The 23,063-nt window shown below is 41.1% G+C and overlaps 1 protein-coding gene across 3 annotated transcripts in view; it reads right to left on the bottom strand.

Moving 5' to 3' along the window:
• Positions 1–828: 828 nt before the first annotated feature.
• The window catches only part of RELN (reelin), a 294,861-nt gene continuing 272,626 nt past the window's right edge, over positions 829–23,063 (bottom strand). Inside the window, exons 54-65 of one of the 3 annotated variants that reach the window (XM_032996210.2) lie at positions 21,365–21,540; positions 19,941–20,047; positions 19,280–19,522; positions 18,596–18,771; positions 16,938–17,011; positions 15,936–16,097; positions 15,434–15,591; positions 14,390–14,609; positions 13,189–13,386; positions 12,697–12,795; positions 7,660–7,665; positions 829–1,968 (exon numbers count right to left, since the gene is read on the bottom strand). In XM_032996210.2, coding sequence (XP_032852101.2) covers positions 1,872–1,968; positions 7,660–7,665; positions 12,697–12,795; positions 13,189–13,386; positions 14,390–14,609; positions 15,434–15,591; positions 15,936–16,097; positions 16,938–17,011; positions 18,596–18,771; positions 19,280–19,522; positions 19,941–20,047; positions 21,365–21,540 — 1,716 coding nt within the window. In that variant the 3' untranslated portion in view covers positions 829–1,871. Of the gene's footprint in view, positions 1,969–7,659; positions 7,796–12,696; positions 12,796–13,188; positions 13,387–14,389; positions 14,610–15,433; positions 15,592–15,935; positions 16,098–16,937; positions 17,012–18,595; positions 18,772–19,279; positions 19,523–19,940; positions 20,048–21,364; positions 21,541–23,063 lie in introns of those variants that run through there. The other 2 variants (XM_032996211.2, XM_032996209.2) reach the window with 2 other exon arrangements.

Raw genomic sequence — 23,063 nt, 5'->3', positions numbered from 1 at the left:
CCAGTACAGTGCTAGAAGCAGAGGTGCATGATGTAAGAGCATAGCAGGTATATATGATGCATCTCTCTGATGAGGAGCATCTGAGGGAACTGGCTTTGTTTAGCTTGAAGAAAAGGAGGGTGAGGGGAAGCCTTACCACTCTACAACTACCTGAAAAAGTATTGTAGCGAGGTGGGGGTTGGTCTCTTAAGTAACAAGTGATAGGATGGGAGGAAACGGCCTCAAACTGTGCCAGGGGAGGTTTAGATTGGATATTAGGAAAAATTCCTTCACCAAAAGGGTTATCAAGGACTGGAACAGGCTGCCCAGGAAAGTGGCTGAATCACCATCTCTGGAGATATTTAAAAGATGTGTAGACGTGGCACTTAAGGACCTTGTATAGTGGTGGACTTGGTAGTGTTAGGTTAATGGTTGGACTTGATGATCTTAAGGGTCTTTTCCGACCTAAATGATTCTATGAGTCTAAGAAGGAGCAACTTTGTTTTGAGCCAGGTTCCTTATGTGCTGCATTGCATTTCTCAGAGCTTGTGAACACCAGTTTGCACATTGCATACTGGGTTTGCAGATAAAGTCAAGTGAGAGTGTGCATTGATTTGTGGTCCTGTTTCATTCCTTGCACCAGGACCTGTTCCAATGACCATGTGATGCCCACAGGTGGGACTGGGAAGACCTCTTGGCTTGTGTTATTTGCAAAGTGCTGTTAAGCGTGATGTACTAAATATTAAAAAATACCACTGATGTTTGCATTAGAATCTAGGTATTTTGTAAAAGAATTTGGGTTATGATTTCATGTAAAGGCCTCATGGCTTGAAAAGTCTAACATCAGAATTCTTTGTTGACATTATTTTTATTGAAGCATGGATCTTTAGCTTGGTTCACCATAAAGTGAAGCATTTTATTTATGATAATAGACAGCTTAGGGCTATAGGGGCATTATAACGTTGCTGGTGTAGATACAACTTTATCAGAAGATACAAACATGACCCGCAATAGAAACAAACACCAAAGAGAACACGATGAAACATTCACGGTTTACAAATCACTTAATTACTACAGACACCAAATGGCAGTTACTGTAAGTAAATCAGTTGCAGAGAACTGACTACATTTCAACAGGGAATTGGAAACTTCTGTATGGGGCTTCATCCACAACTCCTTAGTAGAAAAAGGGTTAATGTCAAGCATTCTTTGTTTTATCCACAAAACAATGCTAACCAACAGACATATCAAAGAATAAGACCGAAGGATATCAACGCCTTTACAACTACTTTTGCAATTAACTTCTTGATTAGATACTTTGATTTCTTTTTAATACATTTTGTCAAAAGGTAAATAGCCCAAAAATCAGCAGCAAAAATATTACAACAACAAAACAAGTAAATACAGTGCCAATGTGTCATGTTGTAGAAGAGAATACAAAGAAGACAAACAATGATAACTTAATCATATAAAATGACACAGAGCTGAAATACAGTGCACTTAAATACCTATGTGACAAAAAATGTTAAATTCTGTACTTAGTATGTAGGTTTTTTTAAACATAAAATCTGAAAAGTCTTTGTGCTTAAACTTTTTTTCCTGTTAAACAGAATTAGTTGCTTACTTCCAATACTGCCACTGTAACTGATATTACAACAGATCACAATTTTCACAGACACATCAACATTAAAACATTTACCTATGAGAAAATAAGTCACTTCTCATTAGTTCACAGTGCGAAAAAGTGGTGTACACTCTGTCTTGAGAAAGGCTTTCAGTTATTCTTCAAGCCAGTTGCAGAAAAGTCCTGATACCAGACGCAGTGCTAGTTTTAAAGAATGGAAAGCAACACATCACATGTTGGGAGGAAAAAATATAAATTTCTCATTTCTTCATGGATATCGTCTAAGTGACCTTCGTCTTCTGTTGTAGAAATGCCTGAGCCCATGTTGTCGTGAAAAATTCATCATGTAATTTTGTTTGCGAGTGCTGTTAAAATGAAAGGGTGGAGGAAGAGAAGAATGTCAGTTTCTTTTATATGTACTTTCAATTCTTTTGGAACAGTGAGCTAGTGGGACAGATTCTTTGTCCTTGCGTGACCTTTTAAGCCTGTGTGATGCGCACCCTTTGTACAACAGCAAGGTACAAGGCAGCTGAGAATCTGTCTCACTGCTTTTATTTACAATTAGTGATCTTAGGGAAGGGTTAAGATCTTTCAGCTAGTGAAAACTTGTGCTGCCTAGGGCCAGATTCACTAAAGCTGTATGCACTTCATACCCTCTCAATACAGGGCATTTCTCTACAGTGGTTTTATACTCCAGTTATCCTTCTGGCTTTGATAATTATTCTTCTATATAACAGAAGAAAAGCTTTACTCCATTATCTTCCACTTTTACCATATAGGAAGTGAAGTACAACACTTTTATGTAGACTTAATGTTTCCCTCCCCTATATACTCCCATCCAAAATTAAAGAAAGATCTGGAAAGTAAGCATCATCACATCTGGGAGGAGACCAGGCGAGAGAGCCTCACTGCAGCCTAACTGAAGAAGGGACACTTGCTTGGAAGACCTACCTGAAGGACAAGATCCATCCCACCTTACATAGGTTTCTGCTTCTCCCACTGAGGGAAGAAGGAACCATGGGAGGGCAGTGGTGGGCAGGATGACTGGGACTTTGGTACCTGGAACCCATTTAGCTCTTAAGGGCTGGATCCCACCTTCAGTTTGCAAATTTCAGCAGCTTTGGAAATGGACCTGTAACTTCTGTGGTGCATCCTTGTGAGTCTACTTATGGCCTATACAGACCTGCATATACCTTGGAAAGAACTACGTGTACAGCACCACAGACCCTCTACACCGTGCTGCCTCTGCTGTGGCAGGGGACTGCAGAACAGCCACAGAGCTTCGTCTGCCTGTTTACATACATATCCAAACCTCTAGCACACACACACAAATACAGGTCTACATAGATCTACAGCCAAACTGCATTCAGAATTACACAAGAATGAAAAGATTTGTGTATTCTGAAGTTCTGATAAGAGGATGCCTTCCTTTTAGATCTGCAACATGCAGCGCACTTGGCCAGGCTAATGTATAAAGCAGCTGAGACATTGCTATAAGAGAGACAGTGACTCTTGCACTCTGCACTGTAGAGTCCCAGGGCATGGGAAAGACCTTTTGGTTGGAGAACTACTTTTAAAAATAAAAATAGCATCATATACTGCTGCCAGACTAGTTTTTAGAGCCACCTGACCCCCTTTTTCCACATGGAAGTATGGCATACAAGGTACCCCCACAGATGCAGTCAGAGGATGCAGTTTCGTTAAGAGATCAGAGCACAGCGTTAACCATGCAGCCGCCAAGGACAACTGCAGCAGGTGTAGGGAGCTTCACCCAGGAGGAACTGCTGGTGGCTGCATGGCCAAATTTTCTTTTGGTTTCAGGGTAAAGGAGCTGCAAAGTCATAGTGAATCTCTGCAGTCTTGGGCTAATTTCTGACGACTCCTAATCCTCCCTGCCTACCTGGGTAGGACCTTGCGCTTTCTAGATTCATCTTGCAGTGGGAGAAGGATGCCTGGCCTAGGTGTCTCTACTCAAAGGGACTGGATATTACCAGAACCCTCCAAACCAAGAAGTCCATCAGATTTTGAAGGTGATCTGTGAAATAAAGGCCTGCAGTAGACATTACAGTCAACAAATCTCCCATTTGTGTGTGCAAGGCAGGTTTTCACTTGTGAGTTTTCTCTGTGAGTAAGAAGCATATACTTATACTGTAATCAGTCATACTTTCCTCTCTAGAGCATAAACTTAGTGAATGTGGCCCTTAGGAAAAAGGAGTGATTACATGCTTTGCAAAATACATATGATCCTCCAGAGGCAAAGATAGCTTTTGCTGTAGTATACTAATTAATCCAAAAAAATCTGTATAACAAAATTATACCCTTTTCAACAGCTAATCTAGAACATGATTGACTAAACTGAAGAAAAGCAGTTGTGTCAAAATCTAGGTTATAAACCCCTAAGCAAATCCAAGTCACTTCCCAACTAGTTTTCCAAGGCTTTGCAATATGTTTTTTTTTTTTTTTTTTTTTTTGCCACTGGAATGTACATGCAAGAATGAAACAAAGTCCAGCTCCTGGTGACAAAGCAAACAGATCTAGACTCGTCACAGCTTTTGGCACTCTCACAGTAAGGCAGAGCTCTGGAGCATTTGGCAGTTGGGAAAGGGTTTAATGTTTGAGGGTGACTTGTCCTGACTACCACCTGACTTCTTTAAGTGAAAAGGAAATGTCTGTGCTGATTTGTAAGACTTTTGCGTGAGAGAGTGACAGCAGTGAGTTTATATAGTTTTAATGCCATTTGGTAGCTCAAGTGCAAAGAAGCATTGAAGATCAGTCTTTATGCTGGTCCTGTGGTCATCTCAGTGGAACGTCACCCTCACTCCAATGCCGAGTGCCTCACTGAGGAAGGCAGGAGGGAAATCATGACCCTGAACCCCCTCATGAAAGCGGCTGTCATTGGTCATGAGGCTCAGAGTTCTTAATCTTGCCTTCCCTTAAATTCTCATCACCTGGGAAGTGGGTGTTTCCTTAGACACAGGGCCTTCAAGGACACAGCCCACCTCTCAGGAGAGCATCCTAACTATGAAGTGAGGATGGAGCACCTGTCTGCTGGGAGAAGGCTGCTCTGCTGCCAAAATGCAGGAGACAGTACAGCCTGGGAGAAAGTACAGCCCAACTTTGAGTGGCATTACTCTAGGCACATGGGACCAAACAGAGCCTGTCAATGTGTCTGACTGAAAAAACTGCAATTTCTGGACCTGGTTAAATTTAGGACTGAGCTTGTCTGTGAGAGCCTCAGCTTGGGCAAGACTTGGATGGTCAGGGCACATGCTGAGCTACAGTCCTTGGCCTAGGGGCCTTCCCGTTCCCCCCTCTCTCTCCTGCCTTTGGTCTGCTCACATTCAGCAACAGCTCAGCAGAGATTTTCAGGACTCATTTTGGACACTGCTAGGTGCATCTGCCCTCTGTTTCACTTCAGATGCCTGACCATTTTGTATCTGGCCTTGAAGTTACGATGAAGATGTTTCAAACAGTAAACAAAGAAAAAAAAAACAACAAAAAAAAGGGAAAATAATTGAAAAAAGCAACAAAGAAAGGGTTACCTAATAACTTAAAAGACGTTTACTTATTTAAAAGTAAAAGAGATTTACTTATGTATATTGTTCTGTTATTTTATAAGATGATCAAGAAGTTACAAAGAAACATATCTTTATGTCTTACACTGAACAGCAGAGCGGTGCAGTGTGTGAAAAATAAGAGAAATCTAAATTCTCAAGAACTAAATGCTTTTTTTTTTTTTTTTTACTTGCACTGACATGGCTCAAACTTGTCCTCACCAACATCTGAGACAGACTTTCCAGCTACTGGTTAGATGCCACATAAAAACTACATGCTTGCTATAGAAAATGGCATGATTTTCACTGTTGCTATAGGTAAGTATGTATACCTTATGTATTATATTATCGTATTGTATGGTATGTATAATCTGGTATCCACAAAATCAGAGCAGGTCTATATTAATTTTTCCAAATTAATTTTATATATTGGTAGAAGGCAAGCACTGTATAAGAGAGATCAATAGTGCTTTATAAGATCATCATACGAATTACATAATATAGTTTGCAGGAATACTTATGCATTTCTTGCATTTGGTGTATTTAAGAATGCTTTTAATATTATTAATAACAAATGTAATTTGCATTTTCAGACCGATAGAAGGTTTTACCATACTTTTGCTGTTGTTTTCTTGTTCGGAGCACCCAAAATGTGCTGGGCAGCATCAAACTATATTAGGAATAGATGCCCCCCTTCTATAATGGAGGGTGTGGAGATAACTATTGATTGCATATCAGTGGCAACTTGAAGGCTGCTTAGCAAGTGTGTAATGGACTGGTCAGCATCTGCTGAGCCTTCTGCCTTTTCTGTGCATTCACTGAACCATCAGTAAATCAGAAAAGTACAGATCCAAAGTAGTTATCTGTGTATAGCTGATGGAGCAAAGAGCAAAAAAGCAATTAACAGGAACAACTACTGTGTAATTTGTTTGACCGTTCTGAGTGCATTATTAAAAAACAAATAGAAGATAGTAGTGCTCCAATTTACATAGGAAACTCTAAATAACTTTCCAGTAAAGTCACTGGAGTTATACTAGTTAGATTAAAACAATATGCAGCCAATATAGAAGAGCAAAATTCTGTCTAGGGCATGTTCAATAAATACCTGCAATAAAGCAATTTATGAGAAGGAGTTGCTCTGGGTATTTAGTCTTTAATAGAGCATTCTGGCTATTGCATGCTTCCTAAAGCAGTTTGAACTACAAGTCTGCTATTTAAAATTTATGAAAACAGTACATAGCCAAATGGAATGAAAAATATGCAATAAAACCCCCCAGTCTATACTAATAGTTCATTATTTCTCTGTTTTTATTTTTAATTTACAGAGTGCAATAGGAACCAAATAGAAATAAAAATATTTGGATAACAAAATGAAACATGAAGAAAGCCTTAGAAAACAGCAAAGGCATGCCTCTCAGGGATAGGCTTGGGGTAAATTTTGAGGCGGAATTGCAAGTGCTTTGTTGGAAGGGTACTATAATGAGAAAAGTGATGTGCTCTGACTAAAGTCCTGACGGCTCATATCAATGACAAAAGGTTTTGGATCCGGTGAGGTCAAGATTGGAACCGAGAGCTCAGTAACTATGTCAGTTAGTGGTATCTATTAACTGTGACAGCACAAAGCAGCAGAGTTACAAGAAACAAATGAACTACCTGGGAGACACTTGCTGTGTGTCCAAGGGGCATGAGTGGCTGTGCCACCATACAGAAACACTGACATACACTACCTGGCTGTGGCTTCAGCTCTGTGGTCATTAATTACAGAAAAAAGTGGGAGTTTCCCCTTGGAGCTGAGAGGTCACCCATGCTATGCTCTGGGTGCCCTCCACTGGCAGGTCTCATTGCCCTGCAGAAGAAGGAGAAGGAGGAGGAGGAGGAGAGAAGGAGAAGGAGAGGGAGAGGGAGAAGGAGGAGAATGAGAAGCAGAAGAAGGAGAAGCAGAAGGAGAGAGAAGAGGGAGAAGGAGAAAGAAGAGGGAGAAGGAGAAAGAAGAGGGAGAAGGAGAATGAAGAAGGAGAAGGAGAAAGGAGAAAGAAGGAGGAAAAGGAGAAGAAGAAGGAGGAGAAGGAGAAGGGGAAGGAGAAGGGGAGAAGAAGGAGAAGGGGAGAAGAAGGATAAGGATAAGGATAAGGATAAGGATAAGGAGAAGGAGAAGGAGAAGGAGAAGGAGAAGGAGAAGGAGAAGGAGAAGGAGAAGGAGAAGGAGAAGGAGAAGGAGAAGGAGAAGGAGAAGGAGAAGGAGAAGGAGAAGTCCTTCTCACCACAGTTTCAGTGACATTCCCACTGCGGGACGGGGGGAGCTGCTGCACACTTTCTGCTAAGTTTAACTTCCCCCAGTGCTCCTTGGGGAAGATCTGTAGGATCAGGGCCCTCAAGAGCTACGTGGTACATTTCAGAGAGTACGAATGATTTTCCACCAACCCATCATTGATAAAGCTTTGTGAAGGAACTGTAGCTGTAACAGAAACATACATTTGATACTGATTCAGGAAAAGTACTTACCTTATTCTAGTGTAAAACCAATGACAGCAAACAATGAAATACAACACAAGTTAGAAAATGCCTTTCAATGCATGCAGCATTGTGATTAGTCATAAAACCCTGATGAGGTTTAGAGGCAATATAGGACTTTTCATCTCTTTTGAAAATAAAAATTGAACAAATTATTTCCTGATATTTCAAATCAATATTTATATTTTTATCTATAAAGTTCAGCATGCACTTTTTAGAAACATCATAAAAATGTCATAAAAGCACAGACGGCATCATATTAAATTTGGCATAAATGTTGTGAATATTCAGATAAGTGCCTAGTGTTTGAACTATTTCTATTCTTTATTATAAATATGTTGATACTTAAATGCATTTTTCAAATAATTGATTTTTACTAAAAAAATGAAGCAGATGAAAATGCTTTTCCACATAAGCACTCCTTGTTAGAGCTAGAATATATAATTTTTATTTTAATGTTACAAAATAAGGATAAATATTCTTTGCACCAAGCTCTCACTAAATCATTTGTGCCAAAAATGTGAGAATATCTTGACAATGAAGAGCATGGAGTGATGGCTATGGAGGGAATCATTCTGTTATCCAACAGTTAACCATAAAATAGTAGGTGGGGATAATATTTCTTGCATTCCTTGCACAACCCAAAATCATTTGGATCAGATCATGAGTTTTGGGGTGCAAAGAAAGCCACATCAGACCCTTAGTGTTCAGTTTATCATTGCCCTTTAGTTCTCAATGCCTTTGGCCAGAATTGAGTTTGTGAGAGGCCTGCAAGGGCCTGCCCAATACACAAAGAAATGGCAGTTCCAAACGCACATGCAAAATAGTGTGTGGTGTCTGTGCAGCAGACAGGCTGAGAGCTGTGCTTCCAGAGAAGAACAATGTGCAAATGAAATGCAGAGTTGGACATGGGCTCTTCTTAGGGCAGAAGTATAGGGACACAGAAAAATACCCTTTCTTAAGTCTGGGGTAAAATGATTTTTTATCCTAAGAAGAGCCACGTAGAACATGTGAGAGTTGTGCCCAAAGCTTTCTTTACGAATAGAAAGAAAAATGCTGCACTAATGAGGAAAAATTTGCACTAGCTTTAAAAGGGACTGGACAACTTGACAACTAGTATCCTCTCTCCATCACAGCATGGACATCAACCATTGTTAAAGTAAGTTTGCAAGCAGTTAGTTGGAGAGATCAACTGAATGTATAACATGGTCAAAGCAGGTATTGTGTTTCACCTGTTTGAAAGAGGTGCTCAATTTGAGCACCATTTGCAGCTGCATCACACTCTTAATGATACTACTTTTTAATGAGTGATTCAAACAATTCATTGAAAAGTAGAATGATTTTAAGTAACGCTGTATCCATCATTGGCCTTTCTTATCACTGCTAACTATTTTGCATGCATGTATAATCTGTAGGTTAATTTTTGCCCCCAGCAAACTATCTTGGGAGCAAAAAATTTCATCCTGAAAATGTGTTTGCTGCTGAGAGGATGATGGCTCTTGACTCAGTAATCAGTTGGACTGAACAGAGTGACCCTGACTGTGCATCAGCTGTAAGCAGTCTCTGCACTATGACTTGGCAGCTGGGCCTGTGACACAATTTCAGATCCTTGGATTGCTGAGGAGAGTTGAGCCATGAAAGGAGGTATTCACAGATTTGTCCTTGGGGGTAGCACTGTAAGGAGGAGCGGAGACATCCCCACTGTTGGATGGGAAATAAAATCGAGAAAATCCTTGGTTGTGCTACATCCCTACAGACCAGCTCTCCCTGCTAGCAGGTGCTTTCCCTCATTGTCTTCTTACTTCAGCCCTTGGTCTGCTGATGAAAAGCATGGCTCACTTGCCCATGGGCTGAGGAAAAGCTGGCACAGCATCTAGGTGCGCACCTGGGGGTGCAGGCAGCCAAACCAACACCAGGGAATGTGGGAAAATCAGACCTCTTTGTCAGCCCATAGGGTAGTGGAGGAAACACAAGACCAGATGTGTGGAAATTCAGGAATTTCTGTATGTCCCAAATCACACCTCCTAGCATAGGTTGGATTCTTGCTGTAACACCTCACAGGCTAGAGAGTTGCCTACTGCATCAACGTGGGTACACAGATCACAAACAGACATGAGGATCTTGGACTTAAACCAGGGCCAGTGAGGATAATTTTGGTGCTGCTCAGGGAGGTGTGTGGAGTCTCGTTTGGGTGGGTGGTGGAGTGCAGGCTCATAAGGGGACTGAGCACAGACTGTTAGACACGGACAATCAACAGGTCCTGTGGACAGGGATGTTCATGGCTTTCTGAGACAAGGTCAGCGTGCCAATGGGAATTGCTTTCAATGTGGGAGGCACAGATGTTTCCTATATCCCAGCTGTGGGACAAATAAGCCAGGCAGAAGCCTACTGACTCGCCAGTGACTCCCTATAGAATTAATGGGAAGAGGTAATTACAGCACCCTGGTGAATGGTTTTAGCTCAGGCCATGCCTCCCTGCAGCCGCGTCAGAGAGCCCTGGGGTGGCTGTTGCCCCCGGCTCTCCTCTGACAATCTCGGCAGGACCGCAGAGCACCTGAGGGACACTGCCTCCTCGCCTCTCGCTGGAGAGCTGCCCGGGCAAGGTGGCTTGCTCTCCCAAGGGGCAGGCAGGATTTCTGTGCCCTTTATTGGAAGAAGAAGGAATATTAAGAATTAAAGCAAAGTCCTATCCCTAGTATTCACGTGTGAATTCTGGTAGCCCTGGTGTGTGCAGGATCATCCAAGGTTAGTGCTAACAGACAGTGATCCAGGCTCCCTTCTGTGTGCCTGCAGGCGCTCCTTGGAGGTGACCGAGTGTCTTCATCATCTTACAGGTGAAGAAACTGAAGTGCTGGGGGTAAAGTGACCAGCGTGAGGTGGCCAAGTGAAACAGCAGAACTAAAGGAAAACCCAGGTGAGAGTATCTATCAACAAGGAACAGTGTGCCTCCTTTCAGAAAGCCTTCCAAAGGCTTTATAGAACCCTTTACGAGTTACTTGCAAGTAAAATTTAAGAGGCCTACAGAATATTTTGATGAATTAGAAGGTGCAGAGAGAACTTAAGCAAAACAGAGGTGTCGAAGCCACCTGTCAGGTCTGAGCACATGCCAGCATATGAACAAGATGCGCCACAGCATGTAATTCTGCCTTTCCTGAGAGCAGCACGTCTTGCATGTTGTAGTTAACCAGGACTGGAAATCCACATTTGGCCTTTGGGAAATATGCTGCCATGGCACTGCATTCCACAGTACTTGGTAAGGGAGAACTCTGTCTACTTTGGTCTGTCTGCCTCTGTGGGTTGTACCAGGTGTCACTTGAACAAAGGAAACTCTCTGTCTCTAGCCTGATACTTTGTCCAGTATTCAGAAGAGCCTCAAAGCTTTTTAACAGGAGAAAAAGAAGAGAAGGAAGGAGGCACTGTCTGCCCATCCGTTTCCTTCTGGAGGTAAGGTGCGTTTAGTTGCTATAGCATTTCTATTGCTGTCTCAATTCTTGTATAACATATCTCATATGGCTGATTTATCACCATTTGACTCGTGTGTCTAGTCTATATCATGGCAGATCTCACTGTTAATGAAGTTTTCCATATTTCAGCCTAAGAAGCACTTTTTAAAGATCTGTCCTATTCCTACTTATACACCCTATTTCAATGCTCGAATTGATGGGTAATATGCTCTGTTTTTTTGTTTTTTTTTTTTTTTTTTTTAATTATTATTTTTTGTTTTTGTTTTTGTTTTTTTCTGACCCGATTTTTTCTTTTTATTTTTTTTTAATTGCAAGGTAGAAGGACATGGGAATATTTCAGAACTACCAGTTCCCTTTTCCATGGTTTCCTAAACACCGTGAACCTCCTGCAGGTTCATGCTCTTCCATATCTTTCCTGATGCAGCATTCTACAGCCATTAATTAACTAAGCCAGGAGTCACACCCATCCCTCTGTGCCTTCAAATTTTAAGCTTAATGTTATGGAAGCAGAGCCCAGCAAGGTGTGTAAAAGCAGCAGAGCGTGTACAGTTACTCAGTGTTGAGACCGGTTTGGTTTGGGGTTGATATGAGTGCCATGCAAGATGGTGCTTCTCAGTGGAAAGAAGATCGGGCCTAACTCTCACTTTGCTACTGTTACAAAACATTACTTGCAGTGTCTCTGCTAATTTAGAAACCTCATGTTTATGATTACACAGTCTGGAGGTTATCCAAGCCTAATTCCTTCACTGCTGTTTTTTAAAATTTTCAATAAAAGGAATGTTTGAACCTATCTATGGAGCAGGCACGCCTCTCTCTGCCAACCACTGTCAGCGATGAGTTCCCGCCCGTGAAGCCACTAGCATTTCACTTCTACTGGAACTAAATTGTTAGAGAAAAAGCAGGTCATCTCTTCGTGACATAACACAGGAAAAACGGGTTAGCTGCCAGCGAAACCCATCTCAAGAATGGGAGAATCAGGAGGGTGCAGACACTTTACTTGGTAAAATCTTGACAAGGGGATGAATATAGAGCTCGGACCATAGGAACCTGATATAGTGAACCCTGTTTCTGAACAGTATCCTTCTTACTAAAAAAAGGAAATGAATAAGGCATTAGTTGCTAACGCAATTTTTTCAGAGGCACAACAACATTACTTTGTGCAAAAAGCAATACAGCAGACTCTTTGGTATCTTCAAAAGGATATAAATCAGCCTTATATGGCAGCACAGTGTTGAACAGGAATATCCTTTCTTATATCCCAGCACAATATTTTTTTCACAGTCATTGCTGCATTACAGGACCACACCAATACTTGGTGGTGATAAAGCCCCACTTTCCCTCCTGCATTTTTCCACAATGCACAACACATACCCCTGCTGTGCCACTTATTTCATGGCTGCCTTAACGGCTGACCATTGCAGTCAGGGCAGAGCATTAGCAGAAACTGGATCTCAAAGGTTTCCCTGGGGCACAACGATTCTTACTGAGCTTAACACTCGTGCCATGCTGGAGGAATTTCAGTGCTTTCTGAGATGGGGTGGGATGAGGTGAAGCTGATACTCACAGGACGACTTCTACGTGGTCCAAAGCCCACTGATCATGACCTGTTCCGTTGTGACGGGGCTGCCACCAGCGCAGTAAGACTCCTTTCATTCGTGCCTCCCTGTCGTCACAAAAGCAAGAGCCTGTGAGAGCTCCAGACTATCGATATTTTGCACATCCCTATCTACCCTCCAACAGGAACTGAGAGCAGTCAAAGCATTATTTCTACATCCCTGAACATCAACACACCATACACGCAAAACATTTAATGGTGAAAAATACACACAAATAAGGAGGACTTTTTTTTTCTCACATCTTTAAAACAAGTATTCTGGTTTTATTTCAAGCATATTAATAGACACTAGGCTGGAATTTCTTAGGCAGCCTCCCCCTTAAATTTTCTTATTTGTTTACCCTCTCATCAACCTTTTTTCTTGCACAATGATGCAAAGAGATTCTTAGCAGAAATATATCTTGTGCACTTAGACGTAATGAAATGTGACTGGGTACTCACAGTGGAACATTATAAGACACTCTTTGGGCTTGTATAAAGTCCTTTGGCTGATGCTGTGCAATTACTTGCCATGTAATTCCATTATTTACACTGTATTGGAGGAGCACTGCCTTATCTACAGTGTTAGGATCACTCAGATTGGTATTACAACTGTCTGTTTGTGAAATGCTTCCAATTTGCAAAACAAACATGATTTTGCTGTAAAACACAGAGAGAAAAGATATTTTCAATATGCAAAAAGTATTCAAACAAGAACAATAGCTTTTCCAGGTTTATTGCAGTTACCTTATTAAAACTTTGAGCATCCCCAAGAATCATTACTTTTAACATGCAAAATAAACTGTTGTCACATCTCTAAAACACAACACCCCTTTCAAAGTAATGTATACATTGCCATATAGCTAGAGGCAATAGATCCAATTTTACAATGTATCTGCACAAAACTGGAATACGTATAAAATACAAACATGCAAATAAGTGTATGAAAAACTGAAAAAGGGCAAATAAAGGTTGAATATAATAAAGTGTCTAAATGATTTATCATATTCTACCTGGGTGTTCGAATAAGAAAGGAAGAGCCTGATTTATATCTGGCCAATTTGCCAATTCATCCTGTTTCTAATCTTGCTTTAGACAACTAAATACAAACCAGTCCAGAAAGCTGTCACTCTTTTAAGAGCCAGCACAGACTGGTTGCATTTGTTTTGCCATGGTCAAAGAGGCTCAATAATAGAAAAAAAATACTCCTGTTCATTGCCAGGTGAATATAATTTTATTTGACAGCTGAAATGGGAAAATGAGTCTGTAATTACTAATAGCATCTTTAGTCATAACCATCGTGGAGGCACATACAAACATGGGATTTGTCTTATCAGATCAGGCACTGGTCCAGACAGTCTGGTGTCCAGTCTTTGCCAACGGCTTCATTGTCAGTACTGGCTTACTAGACAGTGCTCTGTTGGGCGTGACGAAAACATCTGACCTTTTCATCTGACATCGCTTCCTCCTCACTCTCCATTTCCCACATGGAAGTCACAAAGCGTTTTGCCAACCGTAATGTTTATCTGCCAGCCACATCTGACTGCATGGTACAGCCAGGTCAGTCCATCCTCATCAGTACTGGCCCACATGGCTGCATGTACATATGAAGAGTTTCATTTCTCATGAGCTGCTAAAAAGCACTTTGGGCTCAAAGTATTACCTTGCTCGGGTGAGATCCAGAGGCTTAGTCACAGCTTGTCGTATTTGACATCCATTAAAATAGAGCGAATCTCCGTGGGCATAGGGTGCCAGCTGTCCGCATCCATTCCCTATCACTCCCCCCTGAATTGTTTCCCAGTTTATTTCAGTGACTCTTTCAGATTCAAAATTATCTTTAATATAACTGGGGAGGTCGTGGCTAAAAACAGAGCAGTCATCACCTAGAAATGACACAGTGAAGTTATAAAACACAGCAAAAATTAAAAGAATTGAGAAAATTGAGTTACAGTTCATTGTAATTCCAATCAAGGTTGTGGCCCAATATACAGTGTGACTACAGTCTGAATATATTTCAGCAGATCAATTATTAATGTGCACATTGCTGTACATCATTAATTTTTAGAAAACTGAGGCTGTGAGTATATTTTTTATAGCAGTATAACTTTAAGAACTGCAATACAGTTTCTCCTATTTTGCAATGGTGCCAATATGAGAAACCTTAAATTGCTGGTTGAAGGAAAGTGTGTCTAAAACAGGGAAAGGATCTCATCTCAGAAAGTTATGAGTCTCTACTAGAAGTTATTAAACACTGGCTCCACTCCCACAAAGCACTTATAATTTTATGAGGACACTCGGGTACCATTAGGCATGTGCTTAGCTGCATTGAGGGATTAGAGCAGAACCCTCTGTCGTGATGTGGCACAGAACTGAGTCCCTTACAGGTGCCAGTCACCAACATCTGGATCCATGTACACATACATGCCCTGGGAGTGGGTGCACCCTTAGAAGGAGTGCAGGGGTGGAAGTCATTTCTGGGTAAGCAGGCAGCTTCAGTGAAGGCTCAGTGGGCTTTACATACAGTTGCAGACAGGAGAGCCTACTGACTCAATCCAGAAAGTGTAAAGGGAGGGAAGAGCTGTTATTTGCAGCTCTGTCAAATTATTAATTTAGAATTTGTTACTCAATCATTCCAAGTATTTTTGTTTAATTTTGAGCTGGATTAGACTGTAGCAGATATATAAGAAAGAAAATGAAGAAATAAAACCTTGGTATCCTTCGTCACAAATGCAAATGGCTCCAGTTGTGCAATATCCATGGCCACTGCAGAGCTTAGGGCATGCTTCCCCAATGTACACGTGATCGATTGCCCAGCTTTGTTTCTCTAGTTCTTCTCCCTTCTGAATCCACCTGAACTGAGTTGCACTGCAAATATCAAAGTCCAAACACCATATCATGATATCTAGCTATTAAACACATCTGTACAGTGACATTCAGATATACCAGCAGCAGATGCAACGAAAGGTGGTGTATGAAGGGGCTGTGACTTCAATAACTGGAAAGACCCACCCTGAATGGGTGGCTGCTACATCATTTGCAGTAGCCAGTTCTATTAACAAAAAGCTTCCTGAAAAACATTAATTATATATCAGATCTAAATCCAGCAATAAAGAAGTATTTTTAATTCACTAATTGTTCCAAGTGAACAGTGCTAGCAAGACAGCTGACATTTTATAGGTCCACAGTGAGCTGACCTTTCAGTAACCTACCTGGATGAGACATGATCAGGCAGCTGGATGGTTATTCTTCTCCACATGGAGCTGTTGACAGAGTTATAGATGGTAGCTTCGTGGAATTGAAATGGGGAGCAGCCAATGCTATTAGATGAGGAAGGAAGACAGTGTGTCTGGACGAGCTGCCATGAATCTGTCCTGTAGGAAATAAAAAAAATATGTTTTAGAACAACTTGTAAGAGTAATGAAAGGGAAACACATAATTTCTAAGGGTCATGGTATTACCTATCTTAGTAAACAAACCCAAGAGACTCTCAGCATTAGTTTTCATCCTCTGTAGCCACAAATAGAGAGGACGTGAGAGGCTGAAGGGCTGGTGCATCCAGGCAGGACTTTCCAGCACCAGGTTTGAGTGCTGTGAAACCTTTGGTGGTGGTACATACAGCAGAGTTCAACCCAGAGCTCCTCTGGGCTGGCGTGACAGAAGGATTTATTTTGGAGTCTGATCCTTAGCCTCTCTCTTACAGTGTTCAGAAGAGTCCCAATAGAATTTGCTCCATGTTCACCACAGTCATTTAAGCACAGAATATACCTTTGCTTTTACAAATTATAGTGCACTATTATACTACAGCACAGAATACAGTGTTATTAATAGATTGTTAGTTAGAGACCAATTTGGAGTTAAGTAACTCCCACTTCATTACAGCTTGGTCCTAGATATATAGTACTGTATCATACTAAAACAATAGTTTTAGTATGTGAATGTGTTTTTTCTGCAAGCACATTTTTAACAGGAGCATGCCCATGACTGTAACTGCAAGCCCAATGCCATGAATCTGTCAACATCTGGGATAAATTATAAAGGGAATTTACGGGAGTTATGTAGACAAATCCCAGTGCTTCAACACAGGCTTTGTTCAGATCCTGTTACAAGATGAACAGCAAAGTAATTGCTTTAATAAACAAAAGCTCTCTAGGTTTTTAATGTCATACTATTTTTTTTTTCTTCTTAGGTCTATGGATTCTGCTGTCATTTACCTGGCATCCTTCGTATACTCCAGCATCACAGAGTGGAGGTCCCCACAAGAAGTTGCCTCACAGCCAACCACAATCTGTAGCATAAATAAATCGGCTGTTATAACAAGTCAGCTAGACTTTTAATGGGATATATAATGAAGTCTTGTTCTTTTTTCTTTATGGGGTGTATAAAAGAGATTGCCAACTTAGATCTTGGACAAAATTAATCGAAAGTAGATGGAAAACAAAAGACGCAGTATTTCAGATACTGCTTTTACTTAATGAATTTTACTTCTTTGCTACTGCTGTTTTCAAACAAAATCCTAACACTACGTTCCTAAAGTTCAAATTAAACATCTAAACAAACATTGTTTCTGAAAACACAAAGATGTGGTAGCTCCTTAGCATTTCAGAAAGTGAAGTACCTAGCTATGTATTAATTACCTATGAAATGTATAATTCATAATGAAAAACGTGGATATAAACTTAAAGTCAACCCAATTTAAGAACACGATTATTCTGAATATTTAAAACAAACACCATATTTGTGTCATATTAGAAAAATTACAGTACTCAATAGATAACAAAAAGCTAAATTTTAAGAGCTTCAGAACCAAATGGCAGACATGCACTAAAACTGAGTTCTTAGTTTAGAAATAAAATCTTTGCTGTGACTGGCAAAGAAAAAGGGACTCACGAGAGAAAAACTTTGCAATTAATTTAGTAATAAGTTTAAATGCTGATGTGTTACAATTTTGGCCTTAAAATAGAGAAAAAAGATGTTAGGCTGGGTAAAATAGCAGCTTGGGGGGGGACTTGACATTCAGTAATAAAAAGCATGTCAAGACTTCTCTTTTATGTAATTTCTTTGAAGCTGTCATGCTGTGTGAGTGGGGGAAGCAGTGCTTTGGGGTTTATATTAGACAGTCAATATAAAATAGGCAACGATGTTGAGAAAAGGTGAAAATATTGTTTAGTGGAAGATGGAGAATTCTGGAACTCTTGTCAAACAGCAGAGCAAATAAAAAACATATCAAGAAAATGTGTGACTATTTTGATAACCCTGCTTTCAGATTAGTTCCTGGTTTATTTAAGACTTGGTGCTTGGCAAGAGCCTAGAACATTTCTGGACAACAACTATATGTTGCCTTTGGCTCTGTGCAGGATTCTACCTTAAAACAAATATTCAGAAACGTTTCTCTGATTATTTAGGTCATTTGCCATGACACAGGTAAGTAGAAGGGGTACTTCTACTTGAGTACTTTTGCATTTTTCATATGCCACTTTTCTCCAGCCAGCCTCTACCTTGCCTTTTTTGCTTATTCATGATTTAGGGGAAAGTGGCATATTCTGTATGCTGTGTATTCTCACCTTAGAAAATAACTCCTACTGTATCTGATGATCCAGTAATTTCAGGAAAAAGGGATTAGACTTCCATTCCCTCTCCGTAACCTCCAAACCATACAGACAGTCAGAATAATTTTACTTCTAACATTCATGCAACCTTTCTGGTTCTCATTACCTATACTTCAGAATTTCCTTTAAATTTAGTAGAAAGTCATTATTAATTATTCATCCATTTGAGCATTCTAGTTGGAAGAAGAATAATTTCTGGAGACACATTAGGTGATTTTTCATTGCATACTTTACTTTGGAGAGAGAGAGAGAACATTTCTTACTTTAAACTGCATCATGTATCCTGGCTGTATAATGAGCTCCCTGGAGGACAGGATGTTGTGTGTTTTGTCCTTTTTCTTATTTGGCCAGTAGAGATGGAATGATGGATTTCCACAGAACCCTGCAGTCCTAACTGCATTAGGGTAAAAACTCCAGTTTTCTTCATGAGAGGTGCCTTCTATTAAGATGAGTTAAATACAGTTACTGCATTGTCTTGGTAAACATCAAGGCTTAGTAATGAATCCAGAGAATCACTAGATGACAGACACTAAATTTATGCTATTTGTTGTGACACACAGTAAGTAAGCTACTAACAGACATCATAAAAACATCAGCTCCAGAGAGGTAATTAAAATGTTTAAATAATAGTACTCTTTAAAAATATGATTAAATAAAACTTTACTACCAGGAATTTAAATGAAATGAGTTGGACTGAAATAAAAATTTTGCCATTCTTTTAGGTATATAGATATATGTGTATACACATACATATCTAAATATACATGTATATATATATTTACACATTCCTATTATTAGCATGAAGAATAGCGAATAAACAGTATTAGTCTACAAAATGAAAAATTTGCAGAGTTAAAAAAATAGCAAAAGTGTGCTTGCAAGCTCCCAGGGCTTATTTTAGATAAGATAATGCCAGACAACAGATTAGCTGTCACAGCCTGTCTTACCATCATCAAACGTGTCTACCAGCTGGCTGGGGTTGATCTCTGCTCCTCCGATCAGGATGTTATCCAGTGCCCACTGTGCCCGTTCGGGGCCTGAAACCACAATCCCATTACTGATGGTAAAAGGCTGCCACCAGCGCAAACGGGTTGTATTGGTTAGAGCGTGTTCGGGGAGGAGGATGTAGTCATGCCTGACTGAAATGTATTTTTGATAATCCATCTCATGAAGCAGAGTCCAGGATATCCCTAGAATGAAAAGATGCAGGTTTAGTAATAAAAACAAGCAAACGGTAGAATCTTCTAAAAGGTTAAAGGAAGATAAGAAGATAATAGGAAATAAAAAATAATACCTATGGTCTTCTGATAGACAAATCTTAACTTCTAGTAGTAGTTAGTAACTGTTACTCATTTCAAGAATAATCCTGTAATCGTATAAAATTGACTGGAAGTCACTGATTAATGAAACCAGGCAGGAGGATTATGGAGAACTCCTGAGCAATAGATGGAAATTTTAGATGGGGAAAAAACTTTACAAGGGCAAAAATAACTTTACAATTAAAAATTATCATATTATTTTGGATTCCTCTGACAGCTTCTCAGATATTCATGGTGCTTGAATATAGAACAAAGCTGTAGCTTAGCTGAAACTAAAGGATGTACTTGCCTCCATCAATGGAATAGTCTAGCAGCACTCCCTCCTTTCTGCAAGTTGGTCTGTGGCATGTTGTCATATTGTTTTCACTTCCAATTCTCCCCCAGTACTGTAGAAACCTAAGAGTAAAAGTGTAAGTTTATATATGTTAAAGATCAACACAAATCAAGAAGTTTGCTTTCTATTAGCAAATGTGCTGAAAATGTACAAAATGCCAGCATTTTTAAGCAAGTAACATCGATGGACAAGTAGAACAAAGGTTTTCAAAAACATTGCCTAGTAAATCTCACGGGAACCTCATGGAATTCAGCAAAGTCCTGCCCTGAGAGGAACTAACCACTTTCAGTGGTACTGGCTGGAGAGTGTCTGGCTGAGACCCACTTTGCTAACAGTTCCCTGGGAGTCCTGATGAAAAGGGAGCTCAACATGAGTTAACAAGGTGCCCTTATATCAATGAAGGACATGAAAGGAGTTGATAAACTGAGGCTAGGTCAGCAGAAGCCATTGAAATGGTTGGGGCTGGAGCATGTGCCCTGTGAGGGGAGTCTGAGGGACCAGGGCTGGTTCAGCCTGGAGAAGATGGCTGGGACTGGAAGACAGTGGTCATACATTTAAAAAAAAGGAGGTTCCAACTGAGTATAACAGGGGAAAAAAAATAAATTACTGTGAGGGTAACTCAACACTGGAACAAGCTGTCTGGAGAGACTGTGGGACCTCTGTCCTTGGGAATTTTTCAAGACCCAACAGGACAAAGCCCTGAAGAACCTGGTCTGAATTCAGTGTTGACCTGGCTTGGAGCATGAGGTTGGACTAGGGACTCCCTGAGGCCCTTTCCTTACTGAAAGGTTGTGTGATTCATTGAATTCTTTCTCAATTACAGAAGTGAGGGTGTGTGGCTTTGTTAAAGCCATGCAGTCAAGGGAAATGACTGTTGTCTTCTATGTCATGTCCTTAGCCTGTTTAAACTGACATAATTCTATTGTTCTCCAGTTAAGCCATCTTTTTCTATAACATGTGAGTGGAGTGGGTCTTGTGCGGGCACTCAAGAGAGAACAACCAGCAGAGGTTATGTTCTTAACTTGGTGGGAGACACAGCTGGTGCCTCCAGGAGTGGAGACAGCAATGACCAGGAGACGGTGGTATCTCATCTCTTTGTGGGACGGGTGTTGCTGACTCTGGGAGATTCCTGGGGAAGGGGACCTGCTGCTTCACCTGGACATGGCAGGCCCTTTCCACTAGGCTAGGGTGAGTCTTGCTGTCTGTGACTCATCTGAAAACATCAGTGCCTTGAGAATCATAATCTCATTAGTGTCTACTTGAGATAACTTTATGCTTGTGATGGCCTATGAATTCCCTGAGCTATAAGCTATGTCACTTGCTGCTTTGTCACCATTTAACAGAGTTCCCCATTAAAATGACATGTAAACACGACCTACTTTGCCCCCCGCAGGTCCAGATCTTGAGTGACAGCCTGCCTCACAGTTGCACCGCCAAAATAGAGAGTTGTGTCTTCTGCAAGGATCCCACACTCAGTACAGGTATTTCCACCTTCTAAGGACATCCATAAATCTGGTTTAATTTCTTCATTGTCAAAGCGCTCTTTCAGGAAAGTCTGTAAGCAAGGTGTTTAAAAGCATGGGTAATTATGATCTTAAGCCCCTCTGATGACCAGAGCTGAAACCAACTTAAATATGTTTGAAGGGCTCATGAACACTGTAAAAATTTATTTTCAGGGTGACTGAACATAATCACTTTTGGCTGAACATTTAGCCACTTGAACTGAATTGGCTAAATGTGAAAATATGTAAGGGTTAGATTTTAACATACTTGGGAGGTAATCCAGCACATTAAAATTTGCATGTGCAAATGAATGGGTATATTGGGTTTGTGTGGCAAAGTTTTGGTAGCAGGGGGGGTACAGGAGTGGCTTCCACAAGAAGCTGGTAGAAGCTTCCCCTATATCTGATAGAGCCAATGCCAGCTGGCTCCAAGACAGATCCGCTGCTGGCCAAGGCTGAGCCCATCAGTGATGGTGGTAGCACCTCTGGGATAACATGTTTAAGAAGAGGGGGGAAAAACTACACGGCAACAACTGCAGCTGGAGAGAAGAGTGAGAATATGCGAGAGAAACAACTCTGAAGGCACCAAGGCCAGTGAAGAAGGAGGGGGAGGAGGTGTTCCAGGTACCAGAACAGAGATTCTCCTGCAGCCTGTGATGTAGACCATGGTGAGGCAGGCTGTGCCCTGCACCCATGGAGGTCCATGGTGGAGCAGATCTCCACCTGCAGCCCATGGAGGACCCCATGGTGGAGCAGGTGGATGCCCCCAAAGGAGGCTGTGACCCCGTGGGAAGCCCGTGCTGGAGCAGGCTCCTGGCAGGACCTGTGGACCCGTGGAGAGAGGAGCCCATGCTGGAGCAGGTTTGCTGGCAGGACTTGTGACCCCATGGGTGACTCACACTGGAGCAGTTTGAGAAGAACTGCAGCCTGTGAGAAGGGGTCACATTGGAGAAGTTCATGGAAGACTGTCTCTCATGAGAGGGACCCCACACTGGAGCAGGGAAAGAGTGTGAAGAGTCCTCCCCCTGAGGAGGAAGGAGTGGCAGAGACAACGTGTGATGAACTGATGCAACCCCCATTTCCCATCCCCCTGAGCTGCTGGTAGGGAGGAGGTAGAGAAATTGGGAGTAAAGTTAAGCACAGGAAGAAGGGAGGGGTGGGGGATTATGCTTTTAAGATTTTGTTTAATTTCTCATTATCCTACTCTGATTTGATTGGTAACAAATTAAACTAATTTCCCTAAATCGAGTCTGTTTTACCCGTGATGGTAATTGGTGGGTGATCTCTCCCCGTCCTTCTCTCAGCCCATGAGCCTTTTGTTATATTTTCTCTCCCCTGTCCAGATGAGGAGGGGAGTGATAGAGTGGCTTTGGTGGGCACCTGCTGTCCAGCCAGGGTCAATCCACCACAATAGATCTGATACATAAGTGTGGTTATTTAAGACTATGTAACACCACTCCAGTACATATTTAGTATGTATGGGAAAAATTGTTATTCTATATTATTTCCCCAGCAAAACCAGTACTGCAATTAAATTTTAGGGCTATTGTAGTAAACTTGCATTTATGCAGCTGTC

This window comes from Tyto alba, unplaced genomic scaffold, assembly GCF_018691265.1.
Source record: "Tyto alba isolate M040663 unplaced genomic scaffold, T.alba_DEE_v4.0 Super-Scaffold_2, whole genome shotgun sequence".
NCBI lineage: Eukaryota > Metazoa > Chordata > Aves > Strigiformes > Tytonidae > Tyto > Tyto alba.
Note: the sequence above shows the minus strand (reverse complement) of the source record. Positions and strands in the feature narration are given on the sequence as shown.